Raw genomic sequence first — 21,854 nt, 5'->3', positions numbered from 1 at the left:
TTCCTCAATCCAGGTATTCTGAGGCAAATATACCATTCCTTTGGTAAGGAGGTCAAAATTATATAAAATACTCCAGGTGTGGTCTTACCATGACCTACATAATTATATAAAGACTTCTTTATTCTTACACTGCAATCCTTCTGCTTTAAGAGCTAACACACCATTTGGTTTGCTGATTATTTGCACTTGCTACTTCTCTCCGCATCTTCCTGCTGAAAAAAAATCTGATTTTCTAAAGCCTGTACATTTTCAAATTCTTTCCTGTTCTGACAAAAAGTTATCAATTTGAAACATCAATGTTGTTTACATTTTCACAAGTTGCTTAACCTGCTGAACATTTTGAGATTGTTATTTTATGTCAAGAACCTTCTTTTCACATTCACTGAGGCAACAGACACGAGTTTCAGTTTAACATTTCATCTAAATGACAGCACCACTAACAATGCAGCACTCATTCAGTACTACATTAAATTGTCAGCATTGATTATAAACTCAAATCCTTAAGCAACAATAAAAAACACCATTGTATGAATCTGTTGGGAGTGTGGTCACTGATTAAAGCTCCAACACTCGAGCGCTTCAGACCACTGCATTAATAACAAATGCAAAATTACAATGTAAACATGACTAATTGACTTGTGGTATTATTTTAGTCTTGAAGTAAATCAGTCCTCAAATGATTACATTTCCATCAAACTGTTTTAGAAGTCCATTGGTGTCCCTTGTTTTATGTCTATCTTGTTGTTAAGAGATTTGATCTTTAGTGTGCTGTGTTGCAGATAGTTGCAACTCTGCCAACTCTGGCTTGGGCGTGCAGAAATCAGATGTTTGCAATACAGTGGAAACTCGATTATCCGAACGTGATGTACGGGCACTACTTCGTTTGGATAATCGATTATTCGGAAAATTGATTAAATGCCTTTCCTCTCGGGCTCGGAGTTTTAAAGTCTGCTCCCCGTTCAGGAGACTGCAGCAGCGCACTGCGCGCAAGAACCCGCCCCGCTCTTGTTTGCTCCCACCCCGTCCAACATCGCCCCCGCCCCCAGCACAAAGCGTGTGAAACCCCGCCCCCCCAACCCAGTCCAATTCCTCTCCTCACCCCCAAACCCGTTCAACGTCGCCCCCACGCCCCCAAACCCATCCAACGCCGGCCCCCTGCCCCCAAACCCGTCCAACGCCGGCCCCCTGCCCCCAAACCCGTCCAACGTCGGCCTCCTGACCCTAAACCCGTCCAATGCCGGCCCCCACCCCCAAACCTGTCCAACGTCGGCCCCCCGACCCCAAATTCATCCAACGCCGGCCCCCCACCCCTAAACCCGTCCAATGCCGGCTCCCCCCACCCCCAAACCCGTCCAACGCCGGCCCACCAACCCCAAACCCGTCCAACGCTGGCCCTCTGCCCCGAAATCCATCCAACGCCGTCCCCACCACCCCCAAACCCATCCATTGCCGCGCCTGCGCCCCTGAACCCGTCCAACGCCGGCTCCCTGCCCCCAAACCCGTCCAGCACCAGAGCCCTGCCCCCAAACCCGTCCAACACTGCCCCCCTCATGCACAAACCTGTCCAACACCGTTCCCCCGTCCCCATACCTGTCCACACCGGCCCCCGCCTCCAAACCGGTCCAACGCCAGTTCCCCCGCCCCCAACCCCGTTCAACACCGGTCCCCCGCCCCCAACCCCATTCAACACTGGTCCCCCGCCCCCAACCCCGTCCAACACCGGCCCCTTGCCTCCAAACCCGTCCAACACCGGTCCCCCGACCCCAAACCCGTCCAACACCGCCACCCCCACCGACAAACCCATTCAACACTGGTCCCGCGCCCCCAAACCCATCCAACAATGGCCCCCATCCCCCAAAACCATCCAACACCGGTCCCTCGCCCCCAAACCCGCCCAACACTAGCCTCGAGCCTCCACACCCGTCCAACACTGGCCCCCCACCAACAAACCCGTCCAACACCGCCCCCCCCAGCCCCAAACCAGTCCAACACCGGCCCCCCCACCCCCAAACCAGTCCAACACCGGCCCCCCCCACCCCCACACCTGTCCAACACCGGCCCCTCACCCCCACACCTGTCCAACACCGGCCCCACACCCCCCACACCTGTCCAACACCGGCCCCACACCCCCCACACCTGTCCAACACCGGCCCCACACCCCCCACACCTGTCCAACACCGGCCCCTCACCCCCAAACCCGTCCAACACCGGCCCCCAGCCCTGAAACCTGTCCAACACCAGCTCCAAGCCCCATCCAACCCCATCCCCCAGCACAACCCCTCTCCCTGCTCCCAACCTGGACCAATCCCTCCCCCGTCCCTAACCCCATACAACACCGGTCCCTCACCCCAAACCTGACCAACACCGCCTGCCCCACCCACAAACCCGTCCAACACCGCCACCCCGCCCCCAAATCCGTCCAACGCCGCCCCCCACCCCCAAACCTGTCCAACACCGGCCCCCGCACCCAAACCGATCCAACACTGGCCTCCCGCCCCCAAACCCATCCAACACCGGTCCCCCGCCCCCAAACCCATCCAACACCGACCCCCGCCCCCAAACCTGTCCAACACCGGCCCCCCCACCCCCAAACCTGTCCAACACCGGTCCCTCACCCCCAAACCTGACCAACACCGCCACCCCGCCCCCAAACCTGTCCAACACCGGCCCCCCCACCCCCAAACCTGTCCAACACCGGTCCCTCACCCACAAACCCGTCCAACACCGCCACCCCGCCCCCAAATCCGTCCAACACCGGCCCCGCCCCAAACCTGTCGAACACCGGTCCCCCGCCCCCAAACCCGTCCAACACCGGCCCCCGCCCCCAAACCGATCCAACACCGGTCCCCCGCCCCCAAACCCGTCCAACACCGCCACCCCGCCCCCAAATCCGTCCAACGCCGGCCCCGCCCCAAACCTGTCGAACACCGGCCCCCGCCCCCAAACCGATCCAACACTGGTCCCCCGCCCCCAAATCCGTCCAACACCGGCCCCTCGCCCTCCAAACCCGTCCAACACCGGTCCCCTGCCCCCAAACCCGTTCAACACCCGTCCCCTGCCCCCAAACCCGTCCAACACTGGCCCCTCGCCCCCAAACCCGTCCAACACCGGCTCCCCACCCTGAAATCCCGTCCAACCCCTCTCCCCACCCCCAACACCGGCTGCCAACACCCAAACCTGCCCAACACCATTCCACCGCCCCCAAACCCGCCCAACACCAGCCCCCAGCCCCGAAACCCGTCCATCACCAGCTCCTCGCCCCCAAACCCATCCAACACCGGTCTCCCACCCCCAAACCCGTCCAACACCGGCTCCCCGCCCCAAAACCCCGTCCAACCCCTCTCTCCGCCCCCACTCCCATCCAACACCGGCTCTCTATCCCCAAACCCGCCCAACAACAGCCCCGAAACCTGTCCAACATGGGTCCCCACCTCCAAATCCGTCCAACACCGATCCCCTGCCCCCAAACCCATCCAACACCGGTCCCCCGCCCCCAAACCTGTCCAACACCAGCTCCCCGCCCCGAAATCCTGTCCAACCCCTCTCTCCGCCCCCAACCCCATCCAACACCGGCTGCCCGCCCCCAAACCCGCCCAACACCAGCCCCCAGCCCCGAAACCTGTCCAACACCGGCCCCCACCCCCATGCAACCACATCCCCCAGCACAACCCCTCTTCCTACCCCCAACCCCATCCAACACCAGCCCCTCGCCCCCAAACCTGCCTAACACCGCCCCCCCACCCACAAACCCGTCCAACACTGGCCCCCTCACCCCCAACCCATCCAACACCACCCACCCCACCCCCAAACCCAACCAACACCGCTCCCCCACCCCAAACCCGTCCAACACCGCCCCCCCACTCCCAAACCCAACCAACACCGCTCCCCCACCCCAAACCCGTCCAACACCGCCCTCCCACTCCCAAACCCGTCCAAAATCGGCCCCTACCCAACCCTGTCCCCCCACACAAAGCGTGCGAGCCCCCGCCCCAACACAGCCTCACCCCCCACCCTTGGCCCTCTCCGGGGCATCCAAACTGCGCACCAACAACAAAAGACTGCTGCTGCTGCTGCATTTGTGGGATAAGTCTCCAAATAGCGCACAGCCACACATGCACACAACTTTTTACTGCAAATTTTTGACAGGTTCCCTGTTTGTCCTGTACAGGACAATGTTGGAGAGATTATTCCTAGGAAGGGGGGAGGTTAGGATACACCCCTCTGTAAAATTCCAGGGTAAGTGTGGGGAGAGAGAGAGGGCGGGAGGCCAGTCATTTGGAGACAGTGTCTGTTTGATCAATGTAAACAAAAGACGCGATCACTGTTGGAAACATGTCTTTGACGTAATGTTTCCATCGGGACCTCGAGATCTCATTCAGATAATCCGATTTTTGAATAATTGAGTTTTCTCTGTAATGACTGTCTTCTAACTTCCAATGTTATTTATTAACTCAAATCAACTAAACCACAGAGTTTATTAACATTCACATAACAAGGTGCCAACGGTGGAAATGGTGTTTAAGCCTGAATCAACCGAAGAATTCATGTGCAGTATGAAGAGGAACAGCATAGAAAATATTGCAGTGTTGATATTAACTTTTATGAAACACATCTTTAAGAAAGCAACAGACAAGACAGTTCCAGAATTTAAAAAAATTAAATAACAGTTAACACAGACTGTGGAGATGATAAACATCTCTCTGGCTGAGGCATGTAGCAGATAGAACCAGACAAAAACTTATGGAAAAAGCCAGTGCAGACTAAACAAAGCTGCAGCTTAGAAAATTTCAGAACCATCTTGAGGTGCAAATCGAAACTGAGGAGTTCAGCTTAAAAAGTAACACCCTCAGGGAAGGTAGGCAGAAATTTTACCACAATAGCACAGTTATAACTGGGAGGTTTGGATAAGAGAAACTCGAGGCACTAAACAGACATTGCTGAAGTCAGGAATGAAGCAACAGCTGTAAGCTGCAAAGTTTAATAAAGGGGCCATTGAGTATTATAAATGAGCCAGCAATATAGCACGTAAAAATAGTGAAGCTAAAAGAAACTTTTATAACGTTTGTGGATTTAAAACAAAAATTAGAAATCCCACAATCTATCATTTTTGATCCAGGAAATGTTGGAAACTGTGTTGAAAAGAAGGTAGCCATGACGTGGAGGAGTCAGTGCTGGACTGGGTTGGACAAAGTTAAAAATCATGCAACACCAGGTTATAGTCCAACAGGTTTATTTGGAAGCACTAGCTCTCGGAGAACTGCCCCTTTGTCAGTTGTGTGATTTTTTAACTTTGAAAAGGAGGCTAACTGCTTCAAACCGTCCATTTTGTTTCAAATGAAAGAGAAATTATAAAATATATTTTGCTGATGTTTTCATAAGATTGGGAAGATCCAAACTCTTCATAAACATTTAAAACAGATTCAAGAAATTTATTTCAACAGTAGGAAATCAAATTAACATAATGGGAGATTTGAATCTACATATCAACTAGAAAGGTTTTAAGGTCAAAAGTGGCCTAGATGCGGAGTTCATAGAATATTTCAGGATACCTTCCAAGAACAATGTATCCTGGAGCCAACCAGAGAACAGATTATAGTAGATGCCAGACTGTTCAATGAAATAGGATTGACTAATGATCTCAGCGCCCTTAGGTAGCAACAACTATATCTTTGAATTTTACCTTCAGTTTGAGGGAGTGAAAAGTAGCTTCAATTTTTTTTAACTCAGCAACTTTGAGGGTGTCAGTTGGAATTGGAAAATTAGGTTAAATGATTGGTCAGAAGAAGTAGGAGCAGATATTTAAGGGGATATTTGAGAATTTACAGTTAATACACTTCATGACTAAGAAAAATTCCAAGGGATGGACCCATAATCTATGGTTAATTAAAAATCTTAAAAAATAATATTGAATGAAAGAAAAGTATATAATTATGCAAAGACAGGTGGCTGATCAAAAGATTTGACTGATTAAAGGAAAAGCATTGAACAAACAAAACAATTAATGAAGATGGGAAAATTAAAGTGCAAGAAAAATCTAGTGAAAAATATAAAATCAAATAGTAAGAGGTGGGTTAACAAAATAAGTGTTGGTCCCAGAGACAGTGAAACTGGAGAATTAATAATGGAAAATTAAGAAAGGTCATTTGCATCTGTCTTTGCTACAGAGAATGCAAGTAACATCCCAGGAGCAACTATAAATCAGGAAATGGAACGGAAGCTGGAAGTCATGAAGAGAAGTGTTACTGAGTAAAGTGCTAGAAGTTGTGAACTGACAAGTGCCTGAGTGCTAATGGACTTCATGTTAGAATCTAAATTGACTCCTGAGGTTTGTTTTATGAATAGAGATTGAGTTGTTCAGATAAAATGAGAGGTGATCAACTTGAGATATCTAAGAATATAAAACGGGGAGGGACAAAGTATCCATAAAGCGGGCATTTCCCCATGTGGGGCAATCTAGAGTGGCAGGTCATATTTGAAGCTAAGGGGTAGCAAATTTAAAACAAAGAGGAGGAATTACTTCTTTCAAAAAGAGTCGTGAATCTGTGGAATTCACTTCCCTGAGTATGCTGAAACACTGAGTAAATTTAAGCAAGTGTGATATTATAAACTTCAGAATTTTAGTTAAGGTTCATAGATTGAAAGAAACAGCAATGACTCTGCCTGGAAAAAAATACTATTAAGGGACAAGGACAAATGTACATAGGAATAGAAAGCAATTAAGCCATGTCTGGGAGAAGGAATTAAAGCTCCATGAACAAAACTGTTTTAACAACTGCTTGGAAAGTGACTGTGTTATGCCACAGGATAATTGATTAAGCTGCAGAAGAATTTAAGGAGTTAACTACTGGAAAGCTGTGTCTTCAAACAGATAGTCAATGCTAAATCTAACAAGGAACAAAGAAAATACTTCTACTAAGGCAAGCTGCAGACTTGCAATATTTTGGATTATAAAATGTAAAATAATCATCAATTATGTCACATTATAGACCTGAAAGACGAGAAACTGTATAAGAATTCAACACCAGAACCCTTCAACAGCAGAACTTCAAAGAGCAACACTGCACAAGGATCATGGACATCAGAGATTGACCCTGTTGGTTGGAACCATAGCTAAATTCCACTATCGGGCAATTGTCAAGTTGAGGCTTAACTTGCTTACTTGAGGATTTTTTTGGCACAAGAATAAAGTTTAAAGCACTGTTGCAGTACTTGATTGTTTGTGAAAGTTTGTAATAAGTAACCAAATGAAAGGAAGCTTGTGGTGATTTACCACAACAAAGGATATAGACAGATTCTTAATGAGTAATGGGTTGAAGGATTATAGAGAATGGACAGGAAAGTGGAGTTGAAGTTAAGATGAAACCAACTATGACTGTATTAAATGTGCAGCAGGCTTGAGGGGGTGAACTGCCCAGTCCTGCTCCTCGATTTTATTTTTCTGTGTTCTGACAGATTTTGGCCACTGGAAATGCTTACAACGTTAAACAGGATATCCACAGCATCAATCCAAATTAAGACAGTATAATAAAAACACCAACTAATTTTAAAATATCTTAAATTACTTTAAACTGAAGTATGGCAATTATACATATTTAGTAAGATTTTTCATTTAACAAAAAGTCATTCCAGTGTACCTTCACAGTCTTTATTTGTTGCAAATGATGATTCCTCATGTGATGATGCTTGCTGACATCCTAGACTATTGGCTGTAGAACTCTGTGAGGGCCCTTCATCATGTCTACAACTGTGAGATGTTTCTCTTGTTGACACTGGGCTTTCTGCTTGGTCACAGTTTGAGGAAAAAGAGGAAGACTTCTCTTTTTCGTCTGTTTCTGACTGACAGGGCTCAGCAGGGGGACGAACCAAAAGGATGTTTTCATTGCTTAATTCTGATTTTGTTCCTTCTTTTTTATGTTTAGTCGTTCTTGGTCTCTGGCAATCTTGTTTGGAAAACTTAGCCTTTGACTTCATCAAATTCTTGTCTGGCTTTGTTTGACTTGAATACAGATTTTGAAATGTTTTCTTGCACTTTTTCTTTGCAACATATGTTCTGGAAGTATGGTATGACTTATTGAGGTTTTCACAATAGGCAGCATGAAGTTCCTCATCAGAAACACTCAAATAGTTCCCATCATCAGGATCTTGAGATGGAACAATTATTCGGTTTTGCAAGGTATTATCAAGTTTTGTGGGTGTTGACTGTGCACAATTTATTTCTGATAGATCAACTTTCGCTTTTTGTTCTTCATTCTGATTGTTAACAATAGCACCTGCAACTATTTTGACATAACCATGTCTTGCATTTTCCTGAATATGGTTTTGTTCTTCCTGGGTCAATTCTTCTGAACAGGGCACATCATTATCAATGTCTCTTGAACTTTTTGAAAAAATTTCTTCACAATCAGCATAAGGAACTGGACGTGACAAAAAAGCAGAACCCATATTTTGTTTTACATAAACATTAAAATCTTGCACAATCATGGGGGATGAAGGTACATTTGCTTCTATCATTGCTGGACCTAGAGACAGTCCCACAATAGTCATTGGTTTATAGGTTAAATCAGCCAGTTTCTGGTCTGTTGTCCAAGTTGAAGAACCCACAGTTTTCATAGATTTTGCTCTATAGCTGGGTGAGGCTATGGGATATTCTACCTCAAAGCAATCATCACCCCACTTGCTTTTCAAATTTTGTTTCTTCAATCTTCTGTAAGGGGTATTTAGTTTCAGCAAACTTTTACTTGTAGCTGAGTAAGAACATCTATAGACTGATTGAATTTCAAACGATTGTTTTGTCATATCAGCATTCATTTTATTCTTAGATTCCAATTTTGGACTGACTGAAAATTCTTCCAAACTATCAACACAGCTACTTACATTATCATTTTCAGAGTTTGCCAAAGAGACTGTGCATGCACAAAATATTTGATCAGTTGATAAAATTGTGTTGATTTTGGTCAGTTCGGATCTACGGAAACCTGTGTTACTCCTTTCTCCAGGCTGTAAGCATGGCACAAAATCATTTCCTGGTGGAACAGGAGGTATAAAACTATTCAAAGATGCCTGAATAAAGTTTGGAATGCCCTTTTTCTGATTAATGATCCTGTTGTTTATGTTTATTTCCAATGCTTCCTTGAATTCCTCAGTTAAGAAAATTAGCTCATTTATAGAAACAGAAATATCTATGTTACGACGCTGGCTAAAATGTGATCGAGCCAGTTTTGGAGGTGTTGGAATGAATTTGTTTATAGATTGTTGGATATGCAATGGGATGCCCCACTGGTACTCAAAATATTTTGCTATAATATGCCATTCCAGGATTTCAATAGTTTCTGTGGACTGAAAGGCTAACTCCATACCTTTATGCTCTATTTTAGCTTCATTTGGTTTGATTGCTGGAAACAAAGATGGTGCTCTAGGAATCATCATTTCCATTGACTTGTCAAATATCGTTGCAACGCCCCAAAGATAATTAATCTGCTTGTGCTTTAAATTCATATCCAGGTGATGAATAATATCTTGCTCAGCAAACAAAATATATGGCAATCTTGTTTTCTTTATTCCATTAACATGTGTTTTCAGCTTTGGTAATGATCTCTTCAATGCTGGAGGATAGGTTTGTTTGTACAAATCAGTTACCAGTTCTGGAAGGCAGTCCAGTTTAATCGACAAGCTTTGTTTTAACAAACACATATTTAGTTTATCGCTATATTCTGGTCTAAAAACAGCCAGAGGAGGCATCCTTCTTTCTTTCTTTTTCACTTTGACGCTTCTCTTCAAATTTCCGTGGTGGAAAGTACTTTTTTGTTCTTTGGTCAGAAGAGATGCATGCTGAGAGGAAGTCATTTTACAATCATTTGATAACCGTACAGTTCTGCACCTTGCACCACAATTTTTCTTAATTATAATTTGTTGTATAAAGTCCCATATTGGTGGAGGAGGTGTCATAAATTCATTGAAAGATGACTGAATCAGCTTTGGAAGGCCCCATCTGTGATTTATAATCCTTTTCTTTATATTAATTTCTAATGCCTTTTTGTGCTCATCACTTATAAACTCCAACTCAGCTGGAGCAATAACAATTTCAAAACAAGGCTGTGGATTGAGCTGGGTTACAACCAGCTTTGGAGCAGGTGGAATAAATGCTTCTGTTGATTTTTGAATATGTGATGGTAATCCCCAAGTGTGCTGAAGTTTTTTCTGCAAAATATGCCATTCTAGACACTCTTTGACCCCATCGGAAAAAGCAGTTGTTGGCTGAGGGGAATGCTCCATTTGAACTCCCTTAGGTTTAATTGATGGAGGTAAAGGTGGTCCTTTGGGAATCATCATGCCCATCGACTTATCATACAGTGTTTCAAATCCACAGAGATATGAAAGTTGCCTATGTTTCAAGTTCATCTCTATCAGATCAATATCATCTTGTCTCATGAAGGGAATATACCGTACTCTTGGTTTTTTAAATCCCCGACCAGGTGCAATAAGCTTTGATAAAGGTTTCTTTCGTGCTGTTGGATAAGTGCATTTGTACAAACCCTTTACCAGTTCAGGCAAACAACCAATTTTAATTTCCAGACACTGCCTTGTTAAGCTGATATTGAGGGTTTCTTTGTATTGTGATCGGAGGATAATATTCATAGCTATCTCTTTTACTTTGTTTAAGTTCATCTCATCTGTCTCATACTGCGAAGATGATTTTCCTCCTTTGAGTCGCAGGTGTGAACTCTGAGAATATACTTTATAGTTCTTCCCAAGGTTGCTACTATTGCTCCTTCTTTTACAATGTTCTGGTGGTTGCATGAAATCTTTATCATCTGGAGTCGGAGCCATAAACTGCCTTAGAGACGAAGTAATAACTTTGGGAAGACCCCATTTATTATTTATAATCCTTTTCTTTATATTTCGATTCAGTGTTTGTCTGTGACCTTCAGTAAGAAATGCCAGTTCTGAAGGAGCAACAACTACTGAAAAATCAGGTTGGGAATTTACTTGGATTGGAATAAATTTTGGAGCAGGAGGAATGAATACTTCCAGTGATCTTTGAATACGTAATGGCAAACCCCAATTGTACTGAAGTTTTTTCTGTGTTATGTGCAATTCTAGTCTGTCTCTTATTTCATTTTCAATGAAATTATTTTCCATACCAACAGGTTCTATTTGAGCTCCACTAGCTTTGATTCGTGGAGGCAATGGCGGTGCCACTGGAATCATCATTTCCAATGATTCTTCATACAGAGTTAGAAATCCCCATTGATGGGTAATTTGCTTGTGCATTAAATTCAATTCCAAACGATCAACTACTTCTTGTTCAATAAAAGGCATATATGTTGACCTTCGTTTTTTAAACCCTTTGCCAGGTAAAATAGTCTTTGGTAAAATCTTTTTTTGTACCTCAGCATAGGGACCACAGTAGGCGTCTGTTACCAGTTTAGGCAGATTTTTCATTTTAATTTCTAAACATTGCTTCATTAAGCAGAATTCTATAACAGTTTTGCATATAACCATTTGGTTATCAGAAGAGAATACCTCATAACTGTTATCTTCATTTGGTGAAACAAACTTTCTTCTTAATTGAGTAACACTGTCTGAAGTAGTAGGCATTATCGGAATGGGCTCTGTTTGATGTTCTGAATCTAGTATCAAACCGTCGGTTTGTGGGGGAACAGGTATGAAACTGTTTAAAGATAACTGCACTGCCTTTGGAAGACCCCATTTGCAATTTATAGCTCTTTTCCTTGTATTCAATTCCAGTAGTTTCTGGTGTTCAATACTAAGGAAAGGCACCTTAGTCGGCGTATAGATTGTTACAAAGCAAGGCTCTGACATCACATGGAATGGAATTAGTTTTGGAGCAGGGGGAATAAAATTTTCTTGTGATCTTTGAATATACAGTGGAAAGCCCCAGTTATGCTGAAGTTTCTTCTGTGCTATGTGCCATTCTAGTCTGTCCTTAATTTTATTATCCAGGAAAGTTGTTTCTTTGCCCACAAATTCTATTTGAGCTCCACTTGCCTTGATTGCTGGATGCTCAGGTGGTGCTTCAGGAATCATCATTGCTGCTGATTCTTCGTATTGAGTTGGAAATCCCCACAAATGGGCAAGCTGTTTGTGTTTTAAGTTCGATTCTAACACGTTAACAATACTCTGTTCAATAAAAGGTAGATACAATAATCTTGGCTTTTTAACTCCTTTGCCTGGTGCAATTGGCTTAGGAAGAGGCTTTTTTGACTTTGGAGGATAGGTAGCCTTATACATCTCCTTCACTGTTTCTGGAAGACAACCATTTTTAATTTCAAGACTTTGTTTTGTCAAACATATTTCTAACATGTCCTTACTTTCTTGGCTGAGTTTAGCAGAAAGATATATCTCTGCTGCGCTGTAAGGTTTCAGATTACCGTTACCTTTTTGACTCTGGTTTAAAGGTAGTTTCATTTTCTTAGACTGTAAAAACATGTTTATTGAACTGTCTATTTTTCTATTTTTCACATGAATATCAGTGGAAGATACTTTGTTCCTTTCCACTGCTTCAGATGTCTGTGCAATTGAAGCCATGAAATTACTTAATGAATTCTGAACAACTTTAGGGAGACCCCATCTGTTATTTATGATTCTTTTTCTTACATTTCGCTCCAGTTTTTTCTGATGTTCTGAACTTAAGACCAATTCAGATGAAACAAAAATGCGGGAATAACCAGGCTGTGGTTTCAAATCTGAAGGAATTAGTTTTGGAGCAGGTGGAATAAATGCTTCCTGGGATCTCAGAATAAGTAATGGTAGACCCCAGTTATGTTGAAGTTTTTTCTGTGTAATGTGCCATTCTAGTCTACTTCTAACTTCATCTTCAATGAAACGTGTTTCCATTTGCACAGGGCATATTACATCATTTTTTGCCTTAATGTCTGGAGGTACAGGTGGTGCTTTACATATCATTCTTTCCACCGATTCTTCAAATAGATTTGGAAATTTACAGAGATGGGCAATCAGTTTATGTTTTAAATTCAACTCCAATTGATGAATAGCACCTTGTTCAACAAATGGTAAACAATGTGGCCTTCGTTTTTTAATTCCTTTACCAGGTGCAATAAGCTTGGGCAAAGGTTTTTTTGATTGTGGGGGATAGGTGTTTTTGTAAAACTCTTTTACCATTTCAGGTAAGCATCCAGTCTTAATATCAAGACTCAGCTTTGTTAAACAAATCTCAAGTTTCTGTTTCAATTCTGGTTGGAAGCTAGCAAGAAATAAATCCTTATCTGTCTTCTTTGTTTTCTTGCTTCTGCTAGTCTTTTCATTTTGCAATGCGAAGAATTTCCCCCTTCTGATTGATGTAAATGTGTTGTGAAGTACCATTTTATTTTCTTTATGGTCAATGTTGTTGGAAACATTTGGGGCGGTACCCATAAACTTATTCAAAGATAGTTGAATAAGCTTGGGAAGACCCCATTTGTGATTTATTATTTTTTTCTTTATATTCATCTCCAATATTCTCTTCTGCTCATCACGAAGAAACTGCAGCTCAGTAGGAGCAACAACAATTGAAAACGTAGGCCGCTGGTTTAGCTGAGATGGAATTAGTTTTGGAGCAATTGGTATAAATGCTTCTTCTGATCTCTGGATATTTAATGGTAAGCCCCAGGTTTCCTGAAGTTTTTGCTGTATAACATGGTTTTCAAAGTTCTCTCTCACTTTATTATCAAGGAACGCTGTTTCTCTACCCACATGTTCTATTTCAGCTCCACTTGACTTGATTGCTGGAGGCAGGGGGGACCCTTTTGCAATCATCATTTCCATTGATTCATCAGTTGGAGTTGCAAGTCCCCAGTTATGGTAAATAAGTTTATGCTTCAGGTTCAGTTCTAAGCGATTCACTGCATCCTGCTCAATAAATGCTATGTATAATGAACGTGACCTCTTACATCCTTGACCAGGTGCAATAATCTTTCTTAATGGCTTCTTTGATGCAGAAGGGTAACTTTGCTTATAAGAATCTTTCACTATTTCTGGCACACATTGCAAGTTAATTTCTAGATGCAATCTTCTTAAGCACATATCCAGTTTATCTGCAGTCTCTTGTTTGAAGTTAGACAAAACGGCCATCTCAGATGTTTTGCTCAGTTTTGTGCCTTTACAATTTTTTTTATATTGTAAAGACATCATTGCCTTTTTGTGCAGTTGCAGATGAATTTTAGTCTTTCTTGTTGTGCTAATTATGGTGGGTCCTGTTTTGTTGGCTTCTCTTATTTCTGACTGTGGCACAAGGTCTTTTCTTAATAGAGAAAGAGCCATGAAGTTTGTTAATGAAGACTGAATAAGTACTGGAAGACCCCATCTGTGATTGATTACCTTCTTCTTTGTATTACGTTCTAATAATTTCTTATGTTCTTTGCTTAAAAATGTTAGTTCCGTTGGAGCCACAACTACACTAAGGCTAAGCTGTTGATTCAGCTGGGATGGAATTAGTCTTGGAGCAGGTGGAATAAACATTTCTGCCGACATTTGAATATGCTGTGGTAAGGTCCAATTCTGTTGCAGTTTTTTCTGTGTAATGTGCCATTCTATTTTGTCCCTGATGTCAAGTTCAATAAAAGTACTTTCCATACCCACAGGTTCCACTTTAGCTTCGCTTGCTTTGATTGCAGGAGGCAATGGCGGTGCTTTCGGAATCATCATCTTCATGGATTCATCATATAGAGTTTCAAGCTTCCAATTATGAACAATCTGTCTGTGCTTTAAGTTTAGCTCTAAGTGATTAATGGCGCCTTGTTCAACAAATGGTAGGCACCATGGTCTTTGTTTTTTACATCGTTCATTGGAAACACCGAACTTTGGTAATACTTTCTTTGATGCTGTAGGATAAGCACGATCATACGATTCTTGTACAATGTCAGGTAAATAATACGTTTTAATATCAAGCACCTGCTTTAACAAACACATATTTATTTTATCTTCACATTCTGGTTCGAGGTTCACAAAATCTGGAAGTGCACTTTTCTTCTTCAAGTTTGCTGTTTTATAGACATTTTGGCAATTCAGTGAAGGGAATTTTTCTTTTTTGTGTCTTACTTTCATTCTGGATTTGGCATCAGTGTGTTCAAGGGTCTTGCTTCCTTTCATTCTTTCTGACTGTTTTATGTGACCTTTCAGTGATGGAACTGGAGCAAAGTCCCTAACAGATGACTGAATCAGTTTTGGGAGTCCCCATTTTTTATTTATGATCTTTTTCTTTGTATTCATTTCCAATCTCTTTCTAACATCAGCGCTTATGAGAAGTAGCTCTGCTGTTGTATCAACTACTACATCAACATGACATGGATTTAGCATGGAGGGAACAAGTTTTGGAGCAAATGGAATAAATGAATCAATCGATCTCTGAATATGTGTAGGCAATCCCCAATTATTCTCCAGTTTTCTCCTTATAATATGTTGTTCCAATCGGTCTCTAACATCACTGTCAATGAAAGTCACTTCCATGCCTACAGGCTCAATTTGAACTCCATTTGACTCAAGTACTGGAAACGTATTTGGTCCTTTAGGAATCTGCATTTCAACAGACATTTCATATGGTGTCTCCAATGACCAGAGATGCATAATCTGTTTGTGTTTTAAGTTCAACTCTAAACGAGCAACCGACTCCTGTTCAATAAATGATATATATTTTGATCTTGACCTTTTGAATCCTCTACCAGGTGCAATTAGCTTTGGAAGTGGTTTCTTTACTTGTGCAGGGTAGGTGTTTTTATACATTTCTTTTACCATTTCGGGTATACTGTGCATTTTAATTTGTAGGCTTTGCTTTGTTAAGCAAATAGCTAGTCTATCCAGATGTTCTTGTTTGAGAACTATTTTAAAGTCAGCTACTTGATTTGATGATTTAATTTCTCTGTAATATTGTGACAAAAAAGTATTTTTTCCAACATGCAACTGAAATGTGTCTGAAGAAGACACTTCACTGTTCACTTTCTCAATGGATGAGTTACTCAATAAGTCCTGATCTTTAATTATTTCAGTTTTTTGAGTGAGATCCTTCATCGATGGAGCCGGAACCATAAAATTGCTTAAAGAAGACAGAATGGCCTTTGGAAGGCCCAATTTTCGATTTATTACTCTCTTCCTTATACTGAGCTCAAACATTTTTTTCTGTTCTTTGTTAATGAATGGCAACTCAGATGGAGCAAACACAAAGTGGAAATCAGGTTGGGGATTTAAAGCTGATAAGACTAATTTTGGAGCAGGTAGAATGAATGCTTCTTGTGACCTCTGAATATGAAATGGTAAGCCCCACGTTTGCTGAAGCCTTTTCTGTGTTATGTGACGTTCAAGGTCTTTTCGAATTTCATCTTCAGAGAAATTAATTTCCACACCTACAGGCTCTATCTGAGTTTCAATTGCTTTGATTGGTGGTGGCACCGGTGGTGCTTCAGGTATCATCATTTCCATTGATTCATCAGTCAGAGTTTTAATTCCCAATAGATTGTTAAGCTGTTTGTGCTTTAAGTTAAGTTCTAAATTGCTTACAATATTCTGTTCAATAAAAGACATGTACGATGGTCTTCGCTTTTTAAATCCATTTTGGGGTATATTAAGCTGTGGTACTGGTTTTTTTGATGTTGAATAGTAAGTGTTCTTATAGTATGACTTCACCATTTCTGGCAAGCAGTCCATGCGAATTTCTAGGTGTTGCTTCATTAAACATACCTCTAGTCTATTTTTATCCTCTGGTTTGAGCTCACCTAGTTTGGTTGTTTTTGAACTGCTTCTATTTCTTTGGCATTGTGCTGATGACGAATCATCCCTTTGTGCTTTTACAAATGCTTTCTGTTGGAAACTAGTTTTATAATTCTCTATTTCAATGTTACTGGCCTTTGATTTCTTTCTTATTATGGTTTTTGACTGTATTAAGCTTTGATTCATTAATGGGGCAGGAGCCATGAAATTTCTTAAAGATGATTGAATAAATTTAGGAAGACCCCATCTCTGATTGATTATCTTTTTTCTGATAGTCAACTCCAATGCTTTACAAATTCCAACATCTAAAAAAGGTAACTCATTCAGAGTAATGATGACAAGGGAATCGGCTTGTGGGCTTAGCTGAGATGGAACCAACTTTGGAGCAACTGGAATGAATGCTTCTAATGACTTTCGATAATGTGATGGTATGCCCCAACTATGCTGAAGTGTCTTCTGAGTAACATGCCATTCTAAGTTGCTTCTGACTTCTTTGCTAATAAAAGTGGTTTCCATTGACACAGGCACTATTTGGCCTTTATGTGCTTTCAGTGCTGGAAACACAGGTGGAGCTTTTGGAATCATTAATTCTAATGACTCTTCATACAGAGTTTGAAATCCCCAGAGGTGGGACATGTGTTTGATCTTCAAGTTCATTTCCAGGTGATTAATAGCATCTTGCTCAACAAACGGAATATATGATTGTCTTGCTTTTTTGAAACCTTCACCTGGTGCCAAAAGTTTTGGTAAAGGTTTTTTTCGTGTTGAAGGATATGTATTTTTGTAGAATTCTTGTACAATTGCTGGTATATTACCCTGTTTTATTTCTAGGCATTGCTTTGTTAAACACATATCTAATTGATTTTTATGTTCTGAATTGAGACTATCAAGCATAGAAGGCATTCTTTTTCTCTTTCCTTTCATCAATTTGACAGCTTGTTCAGAGAATGGTGCAGACAATTTTGCTCCCTTGAGCTGCAGCAAATTGCTTTTTGAACGAACTGTTCCAGCCTTGCTACTTAACACGACTTTATTTTTTCCTGAGTTTTCTAATTGTGGTTTGGTACTTTTTATTTTTGGTGCAGGAGGCATAAACCTCTCTAAAGATGAAAGAACCAGTTTCGGGAGTCCCCAATGATGATTGATGATGCGTTTTTTTACATTCAGATCCAATTTTTTGTTACATGCAACGTCTAAAAATGCAAGCTCAGTTGGAAGAACTTTTACATCAAAATCAGGCCATCTATTGAACTGTGACAGAATTAGTTTTGGAGGAGGTGGAATAAATGCTTCTTGTGATCTTTGAATATGTAATGGAAAACCCCAGTTACATTCGAGCTTTTTCTGTGTAATATGCCACTCTAAAATACTCCTAGCTTTATTAGAAATGAAATCAGTTTTCATAGCTGTAAGTAGTATTTTAGCATCAGTTGCCTTGATTGCTGGGGGAAGAGGTATTTCTTGCGGAACCATCATCTCCAATGACATTTCATTTAGTGTTTCAAGGCCCCAGAGATGGGAAATCTGTTTGTGTTTTAAATTCATCTCCAAACGATGAACTGCATCCTGTTCAACAAAAGGTATGTAATGTGGCCGTAGTTTCTTATTATGTCTGCTAGGTGCAATTAATTTTGGTAAACTTTTCTTCGACTGCTTCGGGTATGTGACTTTGTACATCTCTTTTACAATATCAGGAAGATAATCCATTTTAATATCTAAGCATTGTTTTGCTACGCACATCTCTAGTTTATCTTTAAATTCTATCTTGCGAAGTTCTCTGTTTTTCCTACTGCTTTTATGTTTCCGTAAAACTAGTTTTTTAGTATGTTTTAATGTCTTATGATGTTCATTGCTACTGCATGATGATTTTGTTCTTTTTGCGATGTCAGAATGTGCAATGAGATCTTTTATTAAACTAAAATCCATGAAGTTTATTAAAGACCTTTGCACAACTTTGGGAAGGAGACCCCGTCTACGATTGATGATCTTTTTCTTCATGTTGATCTCCAACATTTTCTCATGTTCATTGCTTATAAATGCCAGATCTGTTAAGACAATAACTAGATCTGAACAAGGTTGTGGATTTAGCTGGGAACATACTAATTTTGGAGCAGCTGGAATGAATTCATTTCTTGATTTTTGAATTTCTGTTGGTATACCCCAACTAAGTTGAAGTTTTATCTGTATAATATGCCTTTCCAGATCATTTCTAATTTCATCTTCAAGGAAAACTGTATCCATACCAATGGGTTCTATGTTAGTTGCACATGTCTTGATTGGTGGAGATATTGGTGGTGCTTTAGGAATCATTATTTCCAAAGACTCTTCATATAAAGTTGGGAATCCGCACAAATTTGAAATAAGTTTCTGACCTAAGTTAATCTCTAATCGATCGATTGCATCACGCTCCATAAAAGGTATAAACAATGGCCGTGGCTTTTTATATCCTTTCCCAACTTTAATTGGTGCTGGTAAATATTTCTTTGATGTTTGAGAATAGGAGTGTTTATATGATTCTGATACCAAGTTTGGTAAACAATTTGATTTAATTTCAACTTTTTGTTTTGTTAAGCACATAATTAATTTATTTTTAAATTCTGGCTTCAATCTAGTAACACAAGAAGCCTCTCTTAAGATATTTGTTTCTCCACTATCACTTCCATGTGCTTGAACCATAGCTTTTCTTTCATTCTGAAACATTTTGTCCTGATGAGGAATGATATTTAAAGGATATGGTATGTCACAGTTATTGATTGCTGAATCATTTCTATCAACATTTTCTAAACACAGTGGTGTGGGAACATTAAATTCATCTAAAGATTGCTGGATAAACTCAGGGTGATCTTGCTCATTACTTGTAATTCTATTAATCACATTCATTTCCACAATTGTTTCATGTTCTGAAGTTATGAATGACGATTCAGTGGTAACAACAGCTGTATTATTTAGACTTGGCAGTGAAGAAACCAATTTAGTTGAAGAAGCAATTGAGACTTCTGTTGATTTATGAAAATTTGTGGATGAATCCCAGCTGTGTTCGAGTTTTTTCTGAGTGATGTGCCACTCAAGACTATCTCTTGTTTTATCATCAATGAAAGATGACTCTATACCAGTTGACTCTATGTTGGCATCACTTGCTTTAGTTATGAGGCTTTCTTCAGAAGTCATCATGTTCATTGAACTTTCACAGGAAGTTGGATATTCCCAGGGATGGGGAATAAGCCTTTGTTTTAAGTTCATCTCCAAGCAGTCCACAGTATCCTGCTCAATAATTGGTACACCCTGTGGCCTTGGTCTAGGAGTTGTTTTATTAAGAGGAAGAATGTCAGTTGAAGTTATTTTGTTTACGTGAACAGAGGTGAATGACTTTTGAACACCTGATGGAATTTCAAACTGTTTCTCAGCAACATAAATATTAGGTTCACTCATAACATTCTGAACCTTCTGAATGGGCAGAGCTATGTCAGGGCTGCCTGATCTCCCAAACAGAAGTGATGGATGGCTGCTACTTGTTGTTGGTTGTTTTGTACATTGAGCTCTGTCTGTTCTGATCTCATCAAAGCAATTAATTTCTTTACGATCCATTGCTTGAGTTACAGATGGTGGAACCTGTTCCTCATCAAGTGACTGTGATTTGAGATTAGCTGATTTATTAGTGTTGATACTGGAGGCTGGTGAAGCAACCTTAGCTTTTCGTTTTGATTTTCTGCGATACTTCTTACGATTTGAATCAGATGGTACACTAGCCTGCACAACCAATGTAGTTTTATTTTCTACGTTCAAAGGAATATCATCTTTTTTTACAGTCTTACTTAACTGATTAACTTGACTTTCTGAGATATTCCCATATGTGGAATCATCATTTTGCAGAATAGAGTCATTCACTGGGGCCAATGATGGTGTATGCTCAGCTTCTGTTTTTGATAACTCATCTGTTGAAATTGTCTGTTGTGATGTCTCAGGTTTAATAACCTCGTTTTGTAGATGGTAACTTGACATCTCTTCAAATTGCTGTTCTTCATTCTCAAAACAGTAAGATGTGTGCTGAAAAACATTTCTTTCTGGATGGGATTCAAGATATTCAATATTAAGTTGAGCAGCATCAACTTCTTCAATAATGACTTCATCAGATTTTACTTTGTCAATATCAAATTGAGCAGCATCAACTTCTTCAATAATGACTTCATCAGATTTTACTTTGTCAATATCAAATTGAGCAGCATCAACTTCTTCAATAATGACTTCATCAGATTTTACTTTGTCAATTGCTGGTGTCATTTCAATGTGAGATAGATGCTCACTGTTTATTACTGATGTTTCAAACTCTTCCTTCTTTACTTCAACCAGTGCATCTGAACCTTCTGTACATTTTTCAATATAAGGGAGACTATCAGAGTCTTGAGCTACCTTTCTTTCCAATTTTAACTTCAGGCGGGTAGGCTTCCTTCTCTTAGGTTTTTTTAGATTTGATTTTGTTTTGGTAGCGTTAGTAGGATCTGCAGAATTAACTTTCTTGATTGATGTAGGCCTCCACTGATGCATTCCAATTCTCATTTGTAGATTAAATTCCAAGGCATAAACTTCATTTTCAGTAAGGACTGGTGTTTCGACTTCCTTTATGACAGGTTCAAGATATGAACTTTTAGGTAAGGGTGACTGCGGAGGCAACATCGTTGCAAGTGCTACCTTATGAACGTATGGCAATCCCCACTGATTTTCCAATGCCATATGAGCAACATTCAGCTCAAGGGATGTTATTTGATTTTCATTTAAATTTGGAACAGGTGAAGGTAATGTTTGATAAATTAAACCTTTCATTTGATGAACGTTTCCACTCACTTGCTGACTTTTCTCAGTATTTTTCAACTCTTCAGTAACTGGTGGTAAAACAGATTGAAGATCATGTTGGAGCTGAAGTAACTCAAATTTTTCAACATTTTCTTTTGTCAAAGTAGCAACTTCCTGAATGCATGGATAAACATAAAAATCGGCATTGCTCGCTAATTCGTACATTTCATGTTCTTCCAAATAACTGATGTCAGGCAACGGAAGCTGGTCCTTTACTTCAGAAACTCCTAGTGACTCCATTTGATTCACTTCTGTATCTGGTAAGACTGTTTCTTGAATATCATTAA

The 21,854-nt window shown here is 40.9% G+C and overlaps 1 protein-coding gene across 3 annotated transcripts in view; it reads right to left on the bottom strand.

Annotated features, from left to right (window-relative positions):
• LOC140481656 (uncharacterized) overlaps positions 1-21,854 on the bottom strand; it is a 51,754-nt gene that overhangs the window by 5,977 nt on the left and 23,923 nt on the right. For 2 of the 3 annotated variants that reach the window (XM_072578195.1, XM_072578196.1), the window contains exon 1: positions 7,635-11,370. The exons of the other annotated variant lie outside the window; for it this stretch is intronic. In XM_072578195.1, coding sequence (XP_072434296.1) covers positions 7,635-11,319 — 3,685 coding nt within the window. In that variant the 5' untranslated portion in view covers positions 11,320-11,370. Of the gene's footprint in view, positions 1-7,634; positions 11,371-21,854 lie in introns of those variants that run through there. 3 annotated transcript variants of the gene reach the window in all.

Source organism: Chiloscyllium punctatum, chromosome 9, assembly GCF_047496795.1.
Source record: "Chiloscyllium punctatum isolate Juve2018m chromosome 9, sChiPun1.3, whole genome shotgun sequence".
Lineage (NCBI taxonomy): Eukaryota > Metazoa > Chordata > Chondrichthyes > Orectolobiformes > Hemiscylliidae > Chiloscyllium > Chiloscyllium punctatum.
This window is presented reverse-complemented; position numbering and strand designations above follow the sequence as displayed.